The sequence below is a fragment of the Papio anubis genome, chromosome 17 (assembly GCF_008728515.1).
Source record: "Papio anubis isolate 15944 chromosome 17, Panubis1.0, whole genome shotgun sequence".
NCBI classification, from domain to species: Eukaryota; Metazoa; Chordata; class Mammalia; order Primates; family Cercopithecidae; genus Papio; species Papio anubis.
The window spans coordinates 48976166-48996248 of record NC_044992.1 but is presented as its reverse complement, the minus strand read 5'-3'; the positions used below and the strand labels follow the sequence as shown (position 1 = coordinate 48996248).

The 20083-nt window shown below is 56.2% G+C and overlaps 2 protein-coding genes across 2 annotated transcripts; one reads left to right on the top strand and one right to left on the bottom strand.

Moving 5' to 3' along the window:
- Positions 1-317: 317 nt before the first annotated feature.
- On the bottom strand, positions 318-10223 carry FKBP10 (FKBP prolyl isomerase 10). Its single transcript, XM_003913036.3, has 10 exons — positions 9775-10223; positions 6034-6179; positions 4964-5153; positions 4715-4860; positions 4140-4329; positions 3864-4009; positions 3068-3260; positions 2432-2574; positions 1700-1863; positions 318-1303 (listed from the first exon to the last, which is right to left on the bottom strand). Exons 1-10 carry the CDS (start codon positions 10017-10019, stop codon positions 1118-1120), a joined length of 1749 nt encoding a protein of 582 aa, XP_003913085.2. The 5' UTR covers positions 10020-10223; the 3' UTR covers positions 318-1117.
- A 677-nt stretch (positions 10224-10900) lies between these two features.
- On the top strand, positions 10901-19665 carry P3H4 (prolyl 3-hydroxylase family member 4 (inactive)). Its single transcript, XM_003913035.4, has 8 exons — positions 10901-11589; positions 11759-11911; positions 12010-12181; positions 13209-13337; positions 15032-15177; positions 16133-16216; positions 18152-18296; positions 18604-19665. Exons 1-8 carry the CDS (start codon positions 11128-11130, stop codon positions 18624-18626), a joined length of 1314 nt encoding a protein of 437 aa, XP_003913084.1. The 5' UTR covers positions 10901-11127; the 3' UTR covers positions 18627-19665.
- Positions 19666-20083: the final 418 nt, after the last annotated feature.

The window sequence follows — 20083 nt, the reverse complement described above, 5'->3', positions numbered from 1 at the left end:
ATTGGGACAATTGGAGGATGAGGATCGTCTCTCCACGCCCTGCTGGAGGCCTCCCCGCTCTACACATTCACCCCCTCCACAGAGCAGGCCTCCCTTCCTGCAGCGAAGCCCCCAGGTTAGGCCCAGGCAGGCAGGAAACCTCCAGATGGGGAGCCCCCGATCTGGGGACACACCGCTGTCTGGAACTAATGAGGCCATGGAAACAGCCTGGTTTAACTTTTTCCCCAATCTCTGGGTCTAAAGGCCTCCCACAACCCCCGCTTAACCCGCTAGCCACTCCCCTCTGCTCCTCAACCTGTTCCAAAAGACACCCTAAGGCCATTGGTTTAATCTTTTATTTGAAACAAAGGAAAAAAGGACTGACACCAGTTTAGCCTTTTGAGTGTGCAGAGCTCTGCCCTCCCTCCCAGCCCTCAGCCCCAAATCCAAGATTTTATAACCCTAACACCCACCCAAGCAGGTTCCCTCACACATGCCCTCTGTTTTCTTCTTCTATGGTTCCTTAGGGAAAGGAGCCTTCTTTAGGGATGAAAAGCTAACTACAGCCCAGTCCTGGCCTCCAGCAGCCCAGGGTCAGCTCAGCCTCCACTGGAGGCGAGGGAGGAGGGCAAAGGGATGGGAGAGGTAGGGCTGCCCTCCAGGAGCTGTCCCCTTCCCTAGGAGCCAGTCAGGAATGGGGAGGAAGATGGAGGGGTCCTAAGGAGCTGTCACATAGAGGAATAGGGGCTGGGAGTGGGGATAACAAGAAGTACAAAGAGAAAGTTGGGGAGAGGGATAACAAGCTCAGCTGTGCCTGTGATGTGAAGGGGTGGTATGGTGGGGGACCAGCCATGGCCCTATCCAACCCCAGGCTCCACCAGCCCCAAATTGGCTTTGCAAATCCAAACATTTTAAAGAAGGGGTTTGGGGATGGAAGAGAAATGGAGTAGAGGTCTGTGCTGTGGATTTTCACCTAGGGTGGTGGGAACACCACAGATGTCGCCTCTGCCATCGTTTTAGTTGGCTCCCGGACCTCATCCCAGCAGAGGGAGGGTGACTGTCAGCAGGTCAGTCCCACCGCCACTGTCCCCCTGGCAGTGGGCCTCTGTGTCTCAGGCCCGGCCAGGCTCCCTGCCCCTCAGAGCTCCTCGTGGACCCGCTCCTGGTCCTCATCTGACTTCAGCTTGAGCTCCTCTACTGTGATCTTGCCGTCCTGGTTGCGGTCCTGGTTCTGGAACATGTCTCCTATGGTTTTCTCGGGGTCCTGCCCAGGCATGAGGCGTCCTTTGCCCTCACTCACTTGAGCCTTGATGAAGGTGGAGAACTGGGGGAGGGGAGAGCCGGGGGAGTGGGCAGTGAGGGTCATGGCCTTGGGAGGGGCCCCAGGTAGAGGTCAGTGAGTGCTTTCTTTTTCTTATTTTTTCCCAGGCTCCCCCACACCCTGTAACTCAGGAAGGGCTGGGAAAGGCACTGGTGCTGGGGTCCTGGTGGGGGCCGGGGTGGAGGCGTGGCATGGGGGATAGTCTGTGACTGGTCTCAGGTAGGGAACAGCCTGCATGTGTGCCCAGGAAACGGCAGGGATGAGGAGCCTGAGGCACGGGACTCAGCTCAGGCAGGAGCACGAGGGCAGGTGGGCAGTCCGGACGGGGACATCTTCCTCGACGCTTCTTGGGTGCGGGGAGTGCGTGGGCATGGTTATTAAGACTGAACCTTCACTCACCTCCTCTGGAGGGACCTCTCCATCCTTGTTGCGGTCCATGTCTTCAAACAGGTTGGCAGGAGGGTCCTCGTGCCACACAAACAGGTAGCCTGTGGGCAGCCCATCCTCCCGGGACACCAGCTCCACCTCAAACAGCAGCACAGCACTGCCTGGGACTCCCCGGGCTGGAGGGAGGGCAGGAGAGAAGGGAGGGGTCCTAGTCAGGCCAGGGTCTGGGCCTGGCTTCACTGTTTCCCAGCCCACAGGCCACAGTTTCCCCTCCTGGGGCTAGGCTGGAGAGTGGGGCATGGGATGTTTAAGGAGCCATCCTGAAGGCATTCCTGACTCCCCCCACCAGCCCTCAGGCCCACAATGGGCAGGAGCAAAAGGGACGGATGCCAGTTAGATTACGGATGCCAGTTAGATTATGGTTTCGGGCTGGGCGCAGTGGCTCACGATTGTAATCCCAGCACTTTGGGAGGCCAGGCGGGTGGATCACCTGAGGTCAGGAGTTCAAGACCAGCCTGACCAATATGGCAAAACCCCATCCCTACCAAAAATACAAAAATTAGCTGCGCATAGTGGCAGGCGCCTGTAATCCCAGCTACTAGGGAGGCTAAGGCAGGAGAATCACTTAAATCTGGGAAGCAGAGGTTGCAGTGAGCTGAGATCACGCCACTGCACTCCAGCTTGGGTGACAGAGTGAGACTCCATCTCAAAAAAAAAAACAAGATTACGGTCTCAGCCCCTCACCTCCACTCTCCCCGTGGGCCAGGTGCGGGGGCACGATGAGCTGCCGCCTCTCTCCCACACACATGCCCTGCAGGCCCGTGTCCAGGCCTTCGATCACCTTGTTGGCCCCCAGAGTCGCCTCCTGGGGAGCCCCGTAGTCATGCCTGGAGGAGAGCAGATGCCCAGGTCAGCAGCCAACCTGTCCCCTGCCAGCGCACACCCCACTGTCTCTGACGTGGGCCCAGAACAAGCCCTCAGTTCTGGAGTGACTCCTACTGGTGACTTGGGCCATGCAGCAGAGTGCAGGGGCCCAGCAGTGCAGATATGGGGTTCCCTTCTCATCTTGCCTCTGCCCCCTAAAGTGTGGCCTCGAGGGCTCATGGCTCCCTGCGTCAGTTTCCCCTCTGTGAAATGGAAAGAGCAGTTCTGCCACAGCGGTTGGCTTCACCTTCCCTTCCCCGGCGACGCAAAGAATTTCATCTCCTCATGGCTCCCCGGCATGCTCTGAGATGGGGACTTACAGAAGCAGCAAGAGGCTGAATGCTCCCCTGGCGCTTGAGGACCAAGAGGGAGGAGCAGGCATCGGGGTACGGTGAGGAGGACTCCCCATGCCTGTGCCCACCCACCTGCCCAGTCCCGGCCCCACCCGGGACCCACGAGGTGAAGAGCTGGGTGCCGTCCAGCAAAGAACAGTTGTAATGGTATCGAACAAAGTCCCCAAGCTTGGTGGTCTCATTGCAGGTCTCCGATGGCCGAGACAGTGTCCTGATTTCCACCACATCCGCAGGGTTGTGGAAGTCAATGACATGAACGTTGAAGATTAGCACGGCAGAGCCAGGGATCTTGTCTCCTGAGGACAGAATGGGGGAGTGTGGTCAGCTCAGAGCACTAGCAGAGGCTCCTCGAGGTCTCTCCATGGAGGCCCCTAGACCTGACACCCCTTCCCGACCCTGAGGATCCAAAGGAGGATGGGACGGGATGTTTGTCCAGAGTCAATTCTAACAAACTCTCATTGGGGCAGGGGGCAGGGGAAGGCGGCTTTCCAGTTAGAAAGCCCTTTTCCACTCACCGTCTGGCAAACTCCCAGTAACTTACCCTGCGGATCAGCTTGGCTTGCCCATTATACAGGTGAGGACACTGAGGCTCCCAGCACAGCTGGGTCCTGGGGGTATGCTGGTTCTGTTTTTCCATAACCATCCTCCCTCCCCAAACTCAGAGGAGTTGGCTGCCCTTCTCCACTGCAGAAGGGGAGAAGTGGGGCGCTGCCCTGGAGGAAACTGATGGGAATCCGGGTGGCAGGAATCAGATGGGGCAACCAGATGTAAGCTGCATGCATGTTTTTGTGATGAGAGGGGCTGAGTGGTGGCTGGAATCCCACTGTGGGAGGGGGCGGCCTGGCCACAATGGGCAGTTTGGAGGAGGAGCTGAGGTGGTGGCTGGGGAACGCCCCTACCAGTTCCATTCTCCCCGTAGGCGAGGTGCGGGGGGATGGTAATTCTCCGGCGCTCCCCTATGCAGGCGCCCTGTAGCCCCTGGTCCATCCCGGGGATGATGTAACCCTGCCCGATATAGGTATTGTAGGTGTGGTTGCGGGAGTAGCTGCAATACAAGGTGGGAGGGCCAGGAAGGGAGTCAAAGGGGCCCTCCCCTTCCAGGCAGCTCAGAGTGACCCCCAGTTTCGTCCACATTTCACCCAGCCCCCGCCCTCCCACCTCAAGACCCTCCTGACCTGGAATCGAAGAGGGTGCCGTCCATCAAGGAGCCATTGTAGTGGTAGCGCATGAAGTCCCCGGCCACGGCTCTGCGGACACAGCCGGCGGGGAGCTCCAGCGTCTCTAGCTGGACAGTGTCCTTCGGGTTGTGCACGTCAATCAGGAGGATGTGAAAGACCAGCGAGGCATGTGGGGGGATCACTGTCCCTGGGGAAGGGATAGGGCCTGAACCATATGGCTGGGGAGCAAGCCCAGGCTCTTTCTTGACTCAGGAAGGCCCAGTGGGCACCATGCACAAGACACTAGCCCGGCTCTGCAGAGCCCTTCCCGCCCATCAGCAGCCCTGCTTCTTGCTCTTCCAGTAAGGCCTGAGCTTGGTGTTCCCCAGGGCCACCACCGGCTCATACTGAGCCTTCGTGTGAATCAGAATAAAGCACCCCTTCTTAGTGAGACAGCAGCAAAGGTAGATTTCATCCTGCCTTGCGTCCTTGGCTGGATGCCCTCGTGCAGTATACAACCTGAGCAACTGTATGTGGAGGCCTGGTTTTCCCTCTTCTGGAGAATTTCCCCTTGAGTCCTTGCCTACCCTCACCATAGCCTTTCTCGCCATAGGCCAGGAATGGAGGGATGATAATCTTCCTTCTCTCTCCAGGACACATGCCCAGCAGCCCCTGGTCCATGCCCTTGATCAGCCAACCAGAGCCGACGTAGGTATCGTAAGTGCCGCCCTTACTGTAGCTACAGAAAATGAGGTGGAAGTAGGAGAGGCAGGCTGGGCCCTGGACTCCCGCTCCCCATGCCACAGTCCCCAGTGCCTCAGGGCTCCCCTCCAGCCCCTTACCTTGTGTCGAAGGAGGTGCCGTCCAGCAAGGTGCCATTGTAGTGGTAGCGGACAAAGTCACCGTCCTGGACCATGCGGGGGCAGTGGGGCGGGCGCAGCAAGGTGCTCACCTGCACGGTGTCTTCCTTATTCCACACATCCAGCAGAACCACATCGAAGTAGAGGGTGGCATCCGGTGGAATGAGCCCCGCTGTGAGGGCACAGCAGCATGGAGGTCTCAGAGTTGTGCTCTGCCAACCACGATCCCAGCCAGGGCCCTGTTATTCCCCTTCCTCTCATCCCAGCACCAGGAGACCCAAACCAGGCACAGAGCAGCCACTATTTTTGTTTTGTTTTTTTTTTAAGAGATAGGGGGCCAGGCACAGTGGCTCATGCCTGTTATCCCAGCACTGTGGGAGGCCAAGACAGGTGGATGGCTTGAGTCCAGAAGTTCAAGACCAGCCTGCACAACATTGCGAAATCCCATCTCTACTAAAAATACAAAAAATTAGCCACGCGTGGTGGTGTGCACCTGTAGTCCCAGCTATTTGTTAGGCTCAGACGGGAGGATTGCTTGAGCCCAGGAGGCTGAGGTTGCAGTGAGCTGATATCGCACCACTACACTCCAGCCTGTGCAACAGAGTGAGACCCTGTCTCAAAAAAAAAGATAGGGTTTTGCTCTGTCACACAGGCTGGAATTCAGTGGCATGATCATGGCTCACTGCAGCCTTGAAATCCCGGGCTCAAGCAATCCTCCCACCTGAGCCTCCTGAGTAGTTAGGACTACAGGCACACACCACCACGCCTGGATAATTTATTTTATTTTTTGTAAAGACGGGGTCTCACTATGTTGCCTAGGCTGGTCTGGAACTCCTGGGTTCAAGCAATCCTCCCACCTTGGCCTCCCAAAACTCTGGGACCATAGATGTCAGCCACTGCCCCAGCCAGAGCTGCCACTCTTCATAATGCGTGCACAGCATGACATTGGGCAAGTCACCCCTCATCTCGGCACTTCAGTTTTCTCACCCCAGGATCCCTGATTCTGCCTCCTGGCCTCCTCCATCCCCAGCTTGTGCCCCAGCCCTTCTCACCCAGGCCGATGCTCCCATAGCCCAGGTGGGGAGGCACAATGAGGCGTCGCCGCTCGTTGACACACATGCCCATGAGGCCTCGGTCCATGCCAGTGATGAGGCGCCCCACGCCCACCACGATGGCCACCAGGGTGTTGCGATCATAGCTGAGGGGGAGGGACAGATGGGATACAGTGATCTCAGACACACACTGCCCACTGTGGCACAGGTGCACAGGTGTGCCTGCACACATGCACACAATCCCCCTCCCTATACCCAGATGTGGATATGCACACACACTTCTCGCCTCCTTTTCAAGTTCCCCTCCTAAGTCGGCCGTGACACCCACCTTAAGGGAACGGACTGTTACAAAAAGCAAGTCCCTGAGGAGGCCAGGCGCTGCTACTGCCCTGGGACAGGTTTGGGCGGGATGCATGGGCCTGATTGCTGCTACTATTTGCTGACAGCAAGTGGGCAGTGGCAGGTACAGCACGGAGGGACAGAGGAGCATTATTATATGGGATTAAATGCTTGGCATTTTACATTCTGTATCTTCTTTCTCTCCCCTGTGAAGTGGGCAATCTTGTTCTCATTTTTCTTATGAGAACAATGGAGACTTGAGAGATTCAGTGCCTTGCCCAAGGTCACACAGCTAATATTAATATGTAGTCAGCTGAGTTCCAAAGCCCATGTTTTTGCCATTATACTGTCGGCTCTCCAAGGAAAAGACAAGGAGAGCAGAGGTGGGGTGGGAATTGGTTTCACATTTTGAAAAGGCCTATTCTATAATCCTGGCTAACACAGTGAAACCCCGTCTCTACTAAAAATACAAAAAAATTAGCTGGGCATGGTGGCGGGCGCCTGTGATCCCAGCTACTCGGGAGGATGAGGCAGGAGAATGGCGTGAACCTGGGAGGCAGAGGTTGCAGTGAGCCGAGATTGCGCCACTGCACTCCAGCCTGGCGACAGAGTGAGACTCCATCTCCAAAAAAAAAAAAAAAAAAAGTGCCTATTCTAAAAGTGCCATGGCTTTTGTTTGTTTTTAGTTATACACTTTAATGTATTTACTTTTACTTATACTTGTGTATTTTTGGAGATGGAGTCTCGACTCTGTCAACCAGGCTGGAGTGCAGTGGCACAATCTCGGCTCACTGCAACTTCCGCCTCCTGGGTTCAAGCAATTCTCCTGCTTCAGCGTCCCAAGTAGCTGGGATTACAGGCACACGCCACCATGCCTGGCTAATTTTTTTTGTTTGTTTGTTTTTGTTTTTTGAGACAGAGTCTCACATTGTTGCCTGGGGTAGAGTGCAATGGAGTGATCTCAGCTCACTGCAACCTCTGCCTCCGCCTCCTGGGTTCACGTGATTCTCCTGCCTCAGCCTTCCGAGTAGCTAGGATTACAGGTGCACACCACCACACCTGGCTAATTTTTTTGTATATTTAATAGAGACGTGGTTTCACTATGTTGGCCAGACTAGTCTGGAAAAAGGCAGGTGGGTATTATAAGAAGACAGCCGGCTGGACCTGGGGGTAGGGCATGGCTCCCTGTGGAGGCCCTGTCTGTCTACGTGTCACACAGTCGGACATGCCACCCTGGCCTCGTGATCCGCCCGCCTCGGCCTCCCAAAGTGCTGGGATTACAGGCGTAAGCCACAGCGCCCAGCCTTAAATTTTTGTATTTTAGTAGAGACAGCCTTTCACCATGTTGCACAGGGTGGTCGCAAACTCCTGGCTGGTCACAAACTCCTAAGCTCCTTGGCCTCCCAAAGTGCTAGAATTACAGGCGTGAGCCAACATGCCCACCCAACTTAGAAAACTTTTTTTTTTTTCTTTAAGACAAGAGTCTTGCTCAGTTGCCCAGGCTGGAGTGCAGTAGCGCGATCTCCACTCACTGCAAGCTCTGCCTCCCAGGTTCATGTCATTCTCCTGCCTCAGCCTCCCGAGTAGCTGGGACTACAGGCACCTGGACCACACCCGGCAATTTTTTTTATATTTTTAGTGGAGATGGGGTTTCACCGTGTTAGCCAGGATGGTCTCGATCTCCTGACCTCGTGATCTGCCCACCTCAGTCTCCCGAAGTGCTGGGATTACAGGTGTGAGCCATCGCGCCTGGCCAGAAAACTTTCTTAACCCATGGCCCCTTCAATTAAAAAAAAAAAAAAAAAAAAAGAAAGAAAATCTCCCATCCTCACTTTACTTCTGAAAACTTAAAATAAATTAAAAGTGTATATAATCGGCTAGGTGCAGTGGCTCATGGGCAACAGAATGAGACTCCAACTAAAAAAAAAAAAAGTTTTCCAAGCCCAACACTCATGAGCTGGGCTCCCAGAGTCCCCATCAGGGACAACAACCCCTAAATCCCAACCCCTGCCTCACTCCCAGCAGTCAAGTGCTCAGCGCAGCGCTTCTGGCTACTACCCTATACCTGAATTTGCCCACCAAGCGGACAGGTTTTAAGTCTGGATTGTTTCCTTCTCAGTGTTGGTATGAAGGCTTAAGCTCTGCATGAAGTTTCTACAAGTTCAACAGCATCAGCTCATACGGTTTTCCTCAGGGTCAATGTTAATGTGTGCTGAACTGGCTGGAGGACTGCCAGGCCCTGCGAGAAGCCTACATTCATTCATCCATCTCCTTCGAGTCCTAACGTCAGCCTTAGCAAGTAGGTCCTGTTTTTGGCTCCATTTCTCATATAAGGAAAGTGATGCTTAAAGAGACAAAATTCTCTGTCCCTGGTCATAGCCTGGATTTGAACCAGGGTCTTGGGGCTCTTGGAGTTTGTATGCTTACCCCAATATATGCCTGCCTCTAAAGTCATGGCCACTAATTTCCTGTTGGCTGAGTTGTGTGTTTCAGTGGAGGGTCTAAGAAACACTGACTCTTTCAGTGTGCTGTGGGGTCCGTGTATAACTGGGACGCTAGGTTTACCCGTGAGGCTGGCACACAGCCCTGCCCTGTCCCCGCTAACAAAAGTGGACTTGCTGGAGCAGACCAAAGGCCTGGATCAGACCAGGAGGCCACCTCACAAACCCCAAGGGCTGGCAAAATGAGCGGCCTGCGCTTCTTTCCTGGGATATCTAAAATGGAGAGAGATGAGGGTTCCAGGAGAACCAGAGAGGGAGGTATGAAATTCCTCCGAGGAGCCCAGGGTGGCATGTCCGACTGTGTGACACGTAGACAGACAGGGCCTCCACAGGGAGCCATGCCCTACCCCCAGGTCCAGCCGGCTGTCTTCTTATAATGCCCACCCACCTTTTTCCCTGCCCACCGGCTGCTGAAAACTCCCACCCCCTCCAAAAAAAGTTCTATTCCCTCTTCTCTAACCACAAAGGCACTGAAAATGGAGTGGAACCAGAAAGGGAGTCAGGGTGGATGGAAAGGTATGGGGTCCAGGCTGATAGACCACCCCAGGGTTCTCAAGCAGCAGGGACCACCCCCTTCCCCGCAACACTGTAGGCCAGAACACCCCTCTCCATCAGGTCATTAAATACAGCCCTGGTAACTACACAAGGCAGTTCACCTTGATTACCGAGTCCTTTCTGCGATGTGGAGAGCTTGTGAGAAAGAAATGGGATCCTTTGAGAAGTGAGGGTTTGGAAGTGGGGACAGGAGGGTATCTTTGGGGAGATGGGTGTCTGGGAGGCCCCAATGGTGCTGTCTGGGGTTAGAGTATTGGGATGTAGAGCTTAAAAGAGGCAACAAGGAAACAGGACCCCGGGTTCAGGAGACGGAGTGGTGAATCCGGGGGCGCCCAACCGGGGTTACCTTGAGTCGAACTTCTTGCCATCTTCGAAAGTGCCGTTGTAGTGGTAGCGCACAAAATCCCCCATCTGCACTTCCCGGGGACAGGCCCTGGGGATGTGGTACCTCTCGATGACCACATCTTCCAGGGGGCCCCCGGCAGGGCTGGCGCGGCCCAGCCCCCTCCCCACGGCCTGCACCACCAGTAGCAGCAACTGCAGCAGGGGGAGCCGGAGGAGGCTGTGGCTGGGGGGGCCCGCAAGGAACATGGTGCCTGGAGTTGGGACCGCCAGCAGTGAGGACGAGTGAGGGAGCCGCCGCCAACCTCCTTCCCCCGCCCCCCGCCTCCCAGAACTAGCTCCCCCGCTTCCTGTCCTCCTCTCCTACCCCCGCCCTGGCTGTTCCACGTGGAATGGGGGCTGGGAAGACAAAGCTGGCCTGGCCAGAGGAGCAGGGGCGGGGGGTACAATAGGAGGAGGGGGCCAGGTTGAGTGTATTAGAGTCGGAGGGAGGCCCCACAAAGAAATCCGGGTTCCCCTCCCCCCATCTCCATCCCTGGCTGCGAGACCTGGGGCCTGGCCAGGCAGGGAGGCTCGGGAAAGATGAGAACTCTGAGTGGACACCAAAGGGAAAAAAAAAAAAAAGTTCAATGTCTTTTTCCGGAGCCCCCGGGTCCTAAAGCCAGGCGGAGATGCCCCTTGCTTCTTTCGCCGGCAACTCCAATTCTAGCCCCCTCTAGGTGGGTGGCGAAGCAGCGGAGTGTGAGAGACATCTCGGTGCTCGTCCGTGACCCCAGCTGTGCTAGAAGGGAAGGCATCTCCAGCGAAGAGCAGCTTGGTCCCGCAAAAGCTGGACTGCAAGAAGGACTTTGTGACTTGGGATGTGACGGGCACGGAGACGGAGTGGGGGGTGGTGGCAGCGCAAAGTGTGCAAGTGATAGCAGGTGTGTGCCTCCGACGTGGGCGGGGGAGACACTCGGAGGGTGCAGGAGGGTGCAGGAGGGCGCAGCGACTGAAGGCCCGGCTCCAGGGCTTCCCCCTCGTTTCACTTAGTGTCCTGATCTCAGGCGGGGGCACTGTTTGCGTGGGGAGGGGCTTCCTGGGCTCCCCATCTCTGGCGGGAAGCGCTCCCCGACTCATTCTCTGCCTAGGGGACACCCCCACGGCAGGAGCCCGGGCCGACGGAGAGGACTTAGGACACTATCGGACCCTCCGGGAAAAGAGGGGAGACGTAGTGACCTAGGCCCCGCCCCGCCTTGCCGCCCTCGTGCCCGGCGCTAAGACCCAGCGGGCGCGCGGCCCGCCCCGGGCCTGTCCCTGTCCCCTTCCGTCCGCGGGGCCGCCAGCTCAGCTCTGGAGAGCCGGCGGCGCGGCGGGCATGGCTCGGGTGGCGTGGGGGCTGCTGTGGCTGCTGCTGGGCAGCGCCAGGGCGCAGTACGAGAAGTACAGCTTCCGGGGCTTCCCGCCAGAGGACCTGATGCCGCTGGCCGCGGCCTACGGGCACGCGCTGGAGCAGTATGAGGGCGAGAGCTGGCGCGAGAGCGCGCGCTACCTGGAGGCGGCGCTGCGGCTGCACCGGCTGCTGCGCGACAGCGAGGCCTTCTGCCACGCCAACTGCAGCGGCCCCGCTCCCGCGCCCAAGCCCGACCCAGACGACGGCCGCGCCGACGAGTGGGCCCGCGAGCTGCGGCTCTTCGGTCGCGTCCTGGAGCGCGCCGCCTGCCTGCGGCGCTGCAAGCGGACGCTGCCCGCCTTCCAGGTGCCCTACCCGCCGCGGCAGCTGCTGCGCGACTTCCAGAGCCGCTTGCCCTACCAGTACCTGCACTACGCGCTGTTCAAGGTGGGAGCCCGCCCCCACCCGGGGACCTGCCTCGGGCTGGGCGTCGTGTCACTCCACCGATCGGTCGGAGGAGCGTTGCCTTCACCCGCGGCACGAAGCCAGCCGTGCGCTCGGGACCGTGAGCTCCGTTCTTACTGACCCGCTCCCCGAACCCCTACCCCCCGACCAGGCTAACCGGCTGGAGAAGGCGGTGGCGGCGGCCTACACCTTTCTCCAGAGGAACCCGAAGCACGAGCTGACCGCCAAGTACCTCAACTACTACCGGGGGATGCTGGACGTCGCCGACGAGTCCCTCACGGACCTAGAGGCCCAGCCCTACGAGGTGGGGTGGAGGGGCAGGAGGAGGGTCCCGCCGATAGGACTTGTAGAGGAGGGGAGATGTTGGGGGCGCCCTGACTTCCCCTGCCACGCCCCTTCCAGGCCGTGTTCCTCCGGGCTGTGAAGCTCTACAACAGCGGGGATTTCCGCAGCAGCACGGAGGACATGGAGCGGGCCTTGGCAGAGTACCTGGCGGTCTTTGCCCGGTGCCTGGCCGGCTGTGAAGGGGCCCATGAGCAGGTGGACTTCAAGGACTTCTACCCGGCCATAGCAGGTATCCGCCACCCAGACCACGGCGGGCAGTCCTCTCACCCACAGGCTCGGTAAGGCAGATGTCCCCTCCCTGCACGTGGAGCACTGCGAATGTGGAGGAGCCAGCCGGGAGGAAGGCCTTGTCTGCTGAGAAAGACGTTGGGTGTAGGAGCCCCAGCTGGAAGTGTCCAAGGGGCTGGATCAGTGCAGAGAGGCAGTGACATCCCTAAAGAGTTTGGGAAGCTTGGGTTCACAGGCCTTCCAGGCAGAGGGCAGTGCAGATGCAAAGGTGCAGCAGTGAGAAGTAGCCCAGCAGGTGTGTGCAAAAAGCAATTGGTAACCAGAAATCACACCTAGTCTAGGGATCTCTAACCCCGGGGTCCCTCGAGCAGGAGCAGAAAGGACTGTCCTTGGCCAGGTGTGGTGACTCACACCTATAATCTCAGCATTTTGGGAGGCCGAGGCGGGCAGATCACGAGGTCAGGAGTTCAAGACCAGCCTGACCAACATGGTGAAACCCTGTCTCTACTAAAAAGACAAAAATTAGCTGGTTGTGGTGGTGGTTGCCTGTAATCCCAGCTACTTGGGAGGCTGAGGCAGAATTGCTTGAACCTGGGAGGTGGAGGTTGCACTGAGCCAAGATCGTGCCACTGCACTCCAGCCTGGTCAACAGAGGGAGACTCCGTCTCAAAAAAAAAAAAAAAAAAAAAAAAAAAAGACCTTTAGCTTCTCTGTTTGGACTTCTGCCCCACTTCTGGACCTCATCTGCTGTTCTCCCAGAATGCCCTGGCTCCCTCTGGCTTGGGGTGGTGGTTGAGTGGTGGGGGTGATGAGTCAGCCCAGCCCACAGTCATCTTCCTCATCATCATTTGTCATATAGTATGCCAAGCACTTTACACACATTCTCTCCTGTGATTGCAACAGCAACACGTTTTCTGGACAAGCAGCCTGGTTCAGTAGGCAGAGCTTGGATTTGGAGTCTCCTCCACCTGGGGGGACAGAGCTGTTCATTGCAACGCCAGCCTCTCACTGCCGCCTCCCACCCCCAGATCTCTTTGCAGAATCCCTGCAGTGCAAGGTGGACTGTGAGGCCAATTTGACCCCCAATGTGGGCGGCTACTTCGTGGACAAGTTCGTGGCCACCATGTACCACTACCTGCAGTTTGCCTACTACAAGTGTGAGCCCCCTGGGTGGACTTGGGCAGGGGAAGAGGTGATAAGGGAGAGGACTGCATGGGAGCCTCCCAGAGTTGTGGGGAGCTTTCCTTCAGAATTGAGGACCCTGGGTGATAGGAGGAAAGGCTAGGGGCGGTGGGGATATGGGGAAGGCACCCTGGGAGTCTGGGGCAGGTGAGAGGCTGAGTGGGAACAGACAGCAGCCTCAGGGAGAAGTAGAGGGTCTCTTGGGCAAATGACTAGGCAACCAACAACTGCAGAGCACTTGACGGTTTATTTTTATTTTTTAAACGGAGTTTCACTCTGTTACCCAGGCTGGAGTGCAGTGGCACGATCTCGGCTCACTGCAACCTCTGCCTCCAGGGTTCAAGTGATTCTCCTGCCTCAGCCTCCTGAGTAGCTGGGATTACAGGTGCACACCACCATGCCCAGCTGATTTTTGTATTTTTAGTAGAGACGGGGTTTCACCATGTTGGCCAGGCTGGTCTTGAACTGCTGACCTCAGGTGATCCACTGCCTTAGCCTCCCAAAGTGCTAGGATTATAGGTATGAGCCACTGTGCCCAGCCAACACTTGAGAGTTTATAAGGCAGTTTATCTTATGTGGTCCTTTCACCAACACCATGCAGCTGGCATTACTGGACCAATTTTTCAGATGGGGAAACTGAGGCTTATAGGGCAAGGGACTGTTAGTGTCATGACTAATAAAATGTGGCACCAGGACTTGTGGCTCTCCTCACTGGAGAGATCCTGGCATCCACTGGGGCTGGAATGGACAGCCTCCAGTGTTCTTGCTACTTGGAGATGCCAAGATTCAGACAGAGTTGGGAATCCGAGCAGAGCGGGGGCTAAGAACCAAGGGGCCAGGAGACCCTTCCTGGGTACAGATAGCAGAGAGGCTGAGGGCCTCTAATTCCCTAGAGCCATCGTTCTCCAGCCATGTGAGCTTGAGCAATTTATCTAACCTCTCTGTGACTCAGATTTACTGTCATGGGGATGACAGTAATAGGCATGGCTGGGCATGGTGGTTCACGCCTGTAATCCCAGCACTTTGGGAAGCCCAGGCAGGCAGGTGGCTTGAGCCCAGGCCTTCAAGACCAACCTGGGCAATATGGCAAGACTCCGTGTCTACAAAAAATACAAAAAGTTAGCCAGGCATGGTGGCGAGTGCCTGTAGTCCCAGCTACTGGGGAGACTGAGGTGGGAGGATTGCTTGAGCCCTGGAGGCGGAGGCTGTACTGAGCTGAGATCGTACCACTGCACTGCAGCCTGAGTGACAGAACAAGACCCTGTCTCAAAACAAACAAAAACATACAAAAAATTAGATGGGTGTGGTGGTGCCTGCCTGTAGTCCCAGCTACTCAGGAGGCTGAGGTGAGAGGATCACCTAAGCCTGGGAGATCAAGGCTGAGGTGACCATAATTGCACCACTGCACTCCAGCCAGGGTGATAGAGTGAGACCCTGTCTCAAAAACAATAAAAAGACAATAACAGTGAGGCTTAGGTGAGTTAGTCAGGGCCTGGCATAGGGTGAGTGCCTACTACATGCTAGCTGGCATTATGCTTGGGTGGGGTAAGGAGTCCATTAGGTATTCTGGGAGGTGGCTGGGTAGCAGGGGTGCTGGACTGAACTGGGAGATGGGGTTGACTCTGAAGGGGAAGCGCCGGAGCAATTCCTCACCCCTGTCCTGCTGCAGTGAATGATGTGCGCCAGGCTGCCCGCAGCGCCGCCAGCTACATGCTCTTCGACCCCAACGACAGCATCATGCAGCAGAACCTGGTGTATTACCGCTTCCACCGGGCTCGCTGGGGCCTGGAAGAGGAGGACTTCCAGCCCCGGGAGGTGGGCACTGCTTTCTGGGGCACTTGCTGGACATGCACTTTGTAAAATATAAACTGGCAGCCGGGCGCGGTGGCTCACGCCTGTAATCCCAACACTTTGGGAGGCCGAGGCGAGCGGATCACGAGGTCAGGAGATCGAGACCATCCTGGCTGACATGGTGAAACCCTGTCTCTACTAAAAAGACAAAAAATTAGCCAGGTGTGGTGGCGGGCGCCTGTAGTCCTAGCTACTTGGGAGACTGAGGCAGGAGAATGGTGTGAACCTGGGAGGCAGAGCTTGCAGTGAGCCGAGATCGCGCCACTGCGCTCCAGTCTGGGTGACAGAGTGAGACTGTCTCAAATAATAATAATAAAATAAAATAGAAAATAAAAAATAAACTTCTGGCTTCCGTGGAAGGCAGGATGGGAAATGGAAAGAAAGAATATGAGTTGAGGTTAGAGTTCTGGATTCAGAGCTCAGCCCCACTGCTGTGTGGTCCTAGGAAGACCATGGCCCTTTCTGAATCTATTGCCTTACCTGCAAAATGGTGGTGGTATTGCCCACCTCACCAGCAGTGTCCGACGAGGGATGTATGAAGGTACACATCCACTCCTGCCTGCTCCACTCCCTACCTTCATTACCCTCACTGCTGACCTTTGTCCATCTTCCCCAGGTAACCAATGGAGGAAACCCGTTGGAATTGAGGGCCAGGCTGGCAAATACGGGATACATGTTGCCAGTTCTGCCTTCCTTGTCAGTCTCAGACATTGCTAATGGATTGAGGAACTCAGCAAACTCTCAGAATCCTTAACCCAGTGTTCCAAGCAGCCACAATGATCTGATTAGTTTGTGAGCTGATACTTGATACTTGAGCTGGGAGAGGGTCAGTGGGCCCAAATCCTAGGAGCCCTGGCTTCTTGCCATCTGGCAGCAGCAGGGTATGGCTCACCTCCACCCCGTCCTTTCCTCCTTCCAGGAGGCCATGCTTTACCACAACCAGACGGCCGAGCTGCGGGAGCTGCTGGAGTTCACCCACATGTACCTGCAGTCAGATGATGAGGTGAGTGCCTCCTGCTTTCCAGAACTAGGCTGTGATGGGGACACCTTGGACCTTTTTCTGGGGCCCCCAGTGTGCCAGAATTCAGCCCCAGCCCCTGGTGGTCAACTGTCATGAAGCAGAGAGGTTTGTCTATTCCTTGTCTAGACTGTCCCTTCCTTCCCCAGCCTCAGTATTCTCATGTCCCCTTTCTGTACATGTCCCAGTCCTGCTCCTCCCAGGCCCAGCTCACATGGTGCCTCCTCCAGGAAGCCCTTGCCACATGCCCTGGCTCTTTGTTCTGGGTTAGCAGTGCCCGCTCTGACCCTGTGTGCCTCCCTGGCCACCTGTGGCCTGGACCTGGGTGATTGCAGCCCTGGTGCAATCTGTAATCCTGTAATCCCAGCAATCTAGGAGGCCGAGGCAGAGGGATCACCTGAGGTCAGGAGTTCAAGACCAGCCTGGCCAACATAGTGAAACCCTGTCTCTACTAAAAATACAAAAATTACTCAGGTGTGGTGGTGAGCACCTGTAATCTCAGCTACTTGGGAGGCTGAGGCAGGAGAATCGCTGAACCCAGAGGCAGAGCCGAGATCACGCCACTGCACTCCAGCCTGGGTGACAGATTGAGACTCTGTCTCGGAAAAAAAAAAAAAATTAAGCGAGATCAAGTATGTATTTTTCTTTTTTTTTTTTTCTTGGTAACAGAATCTCGCTCTGTCACCTAGGCTGGAGTGTGCAGTGGCATGATCTCCACTCACTGCAATCTCCACTTCTTGGGTTCAAGGGATCCTCCTGTCTCAGCCTCCGAGTACCTGGGGTTACAGGCCTGCGCCACCATGTCCAGCCAATTTTATTTTGTATTTGTAGTAGAGACAGGGTTTTACCACGTTGGCCAGGCTGGTCTCAAACTCCTGACCTCAAGTGATCTGACTGCCTTGGCCTCCCAAAGTGCTGGGATTACAGGCATGAGCCACCTTGCCTGGCTGAGATCGAGTATGTAAAGCACTTGACAAAGAGCCAGCAGCCGGTAGATGCACAGTGAATGGCAGCCCAGTCTCGCTCTGTCACCCAGGCTGGAGTGCAGTGGTGCAGTCTCAGCTCACTGCAACCTCCACCTCCCAGGTTCAAGCGATTCTCCTGCCTCAGCCTCCCGAGTAGCTGGGATTACAGGTGTGCGCCACCACACCCAGAATACAATACCACACCCAAAAATACAAAAAATTTTTGTATTTTCAGTAGAGACATGGGGTTTCACCATGTTGGCCAGGCTGGTCTTGAACTCCTGACCTCAAGTGATCCACCCACCTCAGCCTCCCAAAGTGCTGGGGTTACAGGTGTGAGTCACTGCGCCCAGCATATGGCAGCCGTTTTGACGGCTGTCTCTTGTTCCCTGTGGTTTGCCAGACACCAGACTAGGGGCTGGAGTAAGTTAGTGGAAGTCATGATCCGTTTCACATGCAGCTCACAGTCTAGTGGGGGAAGCACAAACAGCTGCTGGAGAGGGCAGCATACGGCACTGGGGGAGGTCTCCAGCCCAGCCAGAATCACCAGCAAGGGCTCAGCCTGGAACTGACGCCTGGCTCTGGAGGGATTAGTGCGAGTTACGCAGGCACAGGGGACGGCAGTAGTTCCTGGCAGGGAAACAGTATGAGCAAAAACATTATGCATGGACTGGCAATATTCTCACCAGAGTCTTTATGCTTAAAAGGTGGGGCTGTGCAGGGGCGATGTTTATGCTGACACCAAATTCTACTGGTGGTGCCCTATGCAGCCACTCAGGGAGGGGCAGTTTGGGGAAAATCCTCAGAACGGTCTCATTAGATCTTGAGACTGGGAAGGGAAGGGGCTTTGGGGACTGAGAGATGGGATGGGAGGTCCCATTGGCCAGGAAGGGAGCCCATATGGGTTTGGGCCTACTGTGACCCTGTTTCTTCCACAACCGTGGCGCTACTCTAGATGGAGCTGGAGGAGACAGAACCGCCCCTGGAGCCTGAGGATGCCCTATCTGACGCCGAGTTTGAAGGGGAGGGTGACTACGAGGAGGGCATGTATGCTGACTGGTGGCAGGAGCCGGATGCCAAGGGCGATGAGGCTGAGGCTGGTCAGTGACACAAGTCCTTGGGGGATGGGGATGCAGCCTGGGATGGAGGTTGGGGACAGATGGATTCACTTGCTGGACTCCAGAGCCCAGGGTGTGTTTGGGTGCCGGGACCCATCCTCCAGGGGCCTCCAGCCTGTTGGCGACCCCTGTCCTGCTTGGGGGTGGAGGCGCAGCATCTCCCCTGGAGCTGGGACCAGCTGAGACCTGTCCTGGGGAGCCTCACCCCACCTCCCATCAGGACAGCACCTGGACACCCACTGGGAGTGGGTGGGGGGCCAACCCCAATGCTTTCTTCTTTCCTTTTCAGAGCCAGAGCCTGAACTGGCATGAGAAGGGGACACCCCACACCCCTCAAGCTTGGGAAGCCTGGTCCCGATGGCCCTACCCTCACCAACCTGGGCAGCAGCAAGAACTATTTATTAAAAACTTAAGATGGGCCAGGCGCGGTGGCTCACGCCTGTAATCCCAGCACTTTGGGAGGCCAAGGCGGGTGGGTCACTTGAGGCCAGGAGTTCAAAACCAGCCTGGCCAACATGGTGAAACCCCCGTCTCTACTAAAATACATAAATTAGCCGGGTGTGGTGGCGGGCACCTGTAATCCCAGCTACTTGGGAGGCTGAGGCAGGAGAATCACTTGAACCTGGGAGGCAAAGGTTGCAGTGAACTGAGATCGTGCCACTGCACTCCAGCCTGGGCGACAAAGCAAGACTCCATCTTAAAAAAAAAAAGCAAATTTAAGATGGGCCGGGCGTGGTGACTCATGCCTGTAATCCCAGCCCTTTGGGAGGCTGATCACTTGAGGTCAGGAGTTCAAGACCAGCCTGGCCAACATAGTGAAATGCCATCTCTACTAAAAAATACAAAAATTAGCCAGGCATGGTGGCGCACACCTGTAATCGTAGCTACCCGGGAGGCTGAGCCAGGAGAATCACCTGAACCCAGGAGGCAGAGCTTACAGTGAGCTGAGATTGTGCCACTGCACTTCAGCCTGGGTGACAGAGTGAGACTCCATCTCAAAAAAAAAAAACAAAAAAAAAAACTTAAGATGGACATAGCTGACTGGGCCCTTGTCCTGCCCCACCCGTGAGTGCTGCGACCCAGACCCATCCTGCCACTTCTGTGTCTCTGGACCACAGGATGGTGGTGGCATTGCAGGTTGGCAAGTGGGCTGACAGGATCTGCCCTCCTCACTGCTCAGCCCCTCACCTGGACAGTCTCCTGGACAAGAAGTTTCCAGCTGCTGGCTGGAGTCTCAGGCCAAATTGCAGAGGGTCCTCCAGGGTACTGAAGAGCACTGGACTAGGAGTCTAGTAGTTCCAGGGCCCTGACCAGTAGGTGCTCAATAAATGTTGTTGTTGAATGAGTCATAGCACCTGTGGTCGTCTCCCTGGAGCTCAGTTGTGAGGGTACAGGCCCTTCCCTCCCTCTCTCCGCACCTGTGTCCCCTCATCTGTAAAATGTGGGGCGGAGGGGCACCATCTGGGCCCTGGCTGGTCCTCTGCACCTGGGGCTGAAGGTTCTACGAGAGAGGACGCAGTGTGCAGACCCGCCGCCAGGGGGCGTGAGAACACAGTCCTCCCCAGGCTTGGGAAGACAGTGGTTTCAGATTTCTAAGATGGGAAGTCCTGTATTTTCCTAGTTCAGGATCACTTCCCTCGGGGAATGTGGCAAGTGTGGGAGGGGGCCAAGGACATTTGCTCCTGGTGTTTACTTTCTGGGCATTTACTGACCCAGATTCCTTAGAGTTAGAGGGAGCTGGCCCTGCCGCTGCCCTCTATTCCCCCGTT

Coding starts and splice junctions, on each gene's coding strand:
- P3H4 (XM_003913035.4), top strand. CDS start 11,128: ATGGCTCGGGTGGCGTGGGGGCTGCTGTGGCTGCTGCTGGGCAGCGCC. Junction 13,338..15,031: donor GCAGTTTGCCTACTACAAGT/GTGAGCCCCCTG, acceptor GTCCTGCTGCAG/TGAATGATGTGCGCCAGGCT. Junction 18,297..18,603: donor GGGCGATGAGGCTGAGGCTG/GTCAGTGACACA, acceptor TTTCCTTTTCAG/AGCCAGAGCCTGAACTGGCA.
- FKBP10 (XM_003913036.3), bottom strand. CDS start 10,019: ATGTTCCTTGCGGGCCCCCCCAGCCACAGCCTCCTCCGGCTCCCCCTG. Junction 3,261..3,863: donor CTACGGGGAGAATGGAACTG/GTAGGGGCGTTC, acceptor TTCTGTCCTCAG/GAGACAAGATCCCTGGCTCT. Junction 1,304..1,699: donor GAGAGGTCCCTCCAGAGGAG/GTGAGTGAAGGT, acceptor CCCCTCCCCCAG/TTCTCCACCTTCATCAAGGC.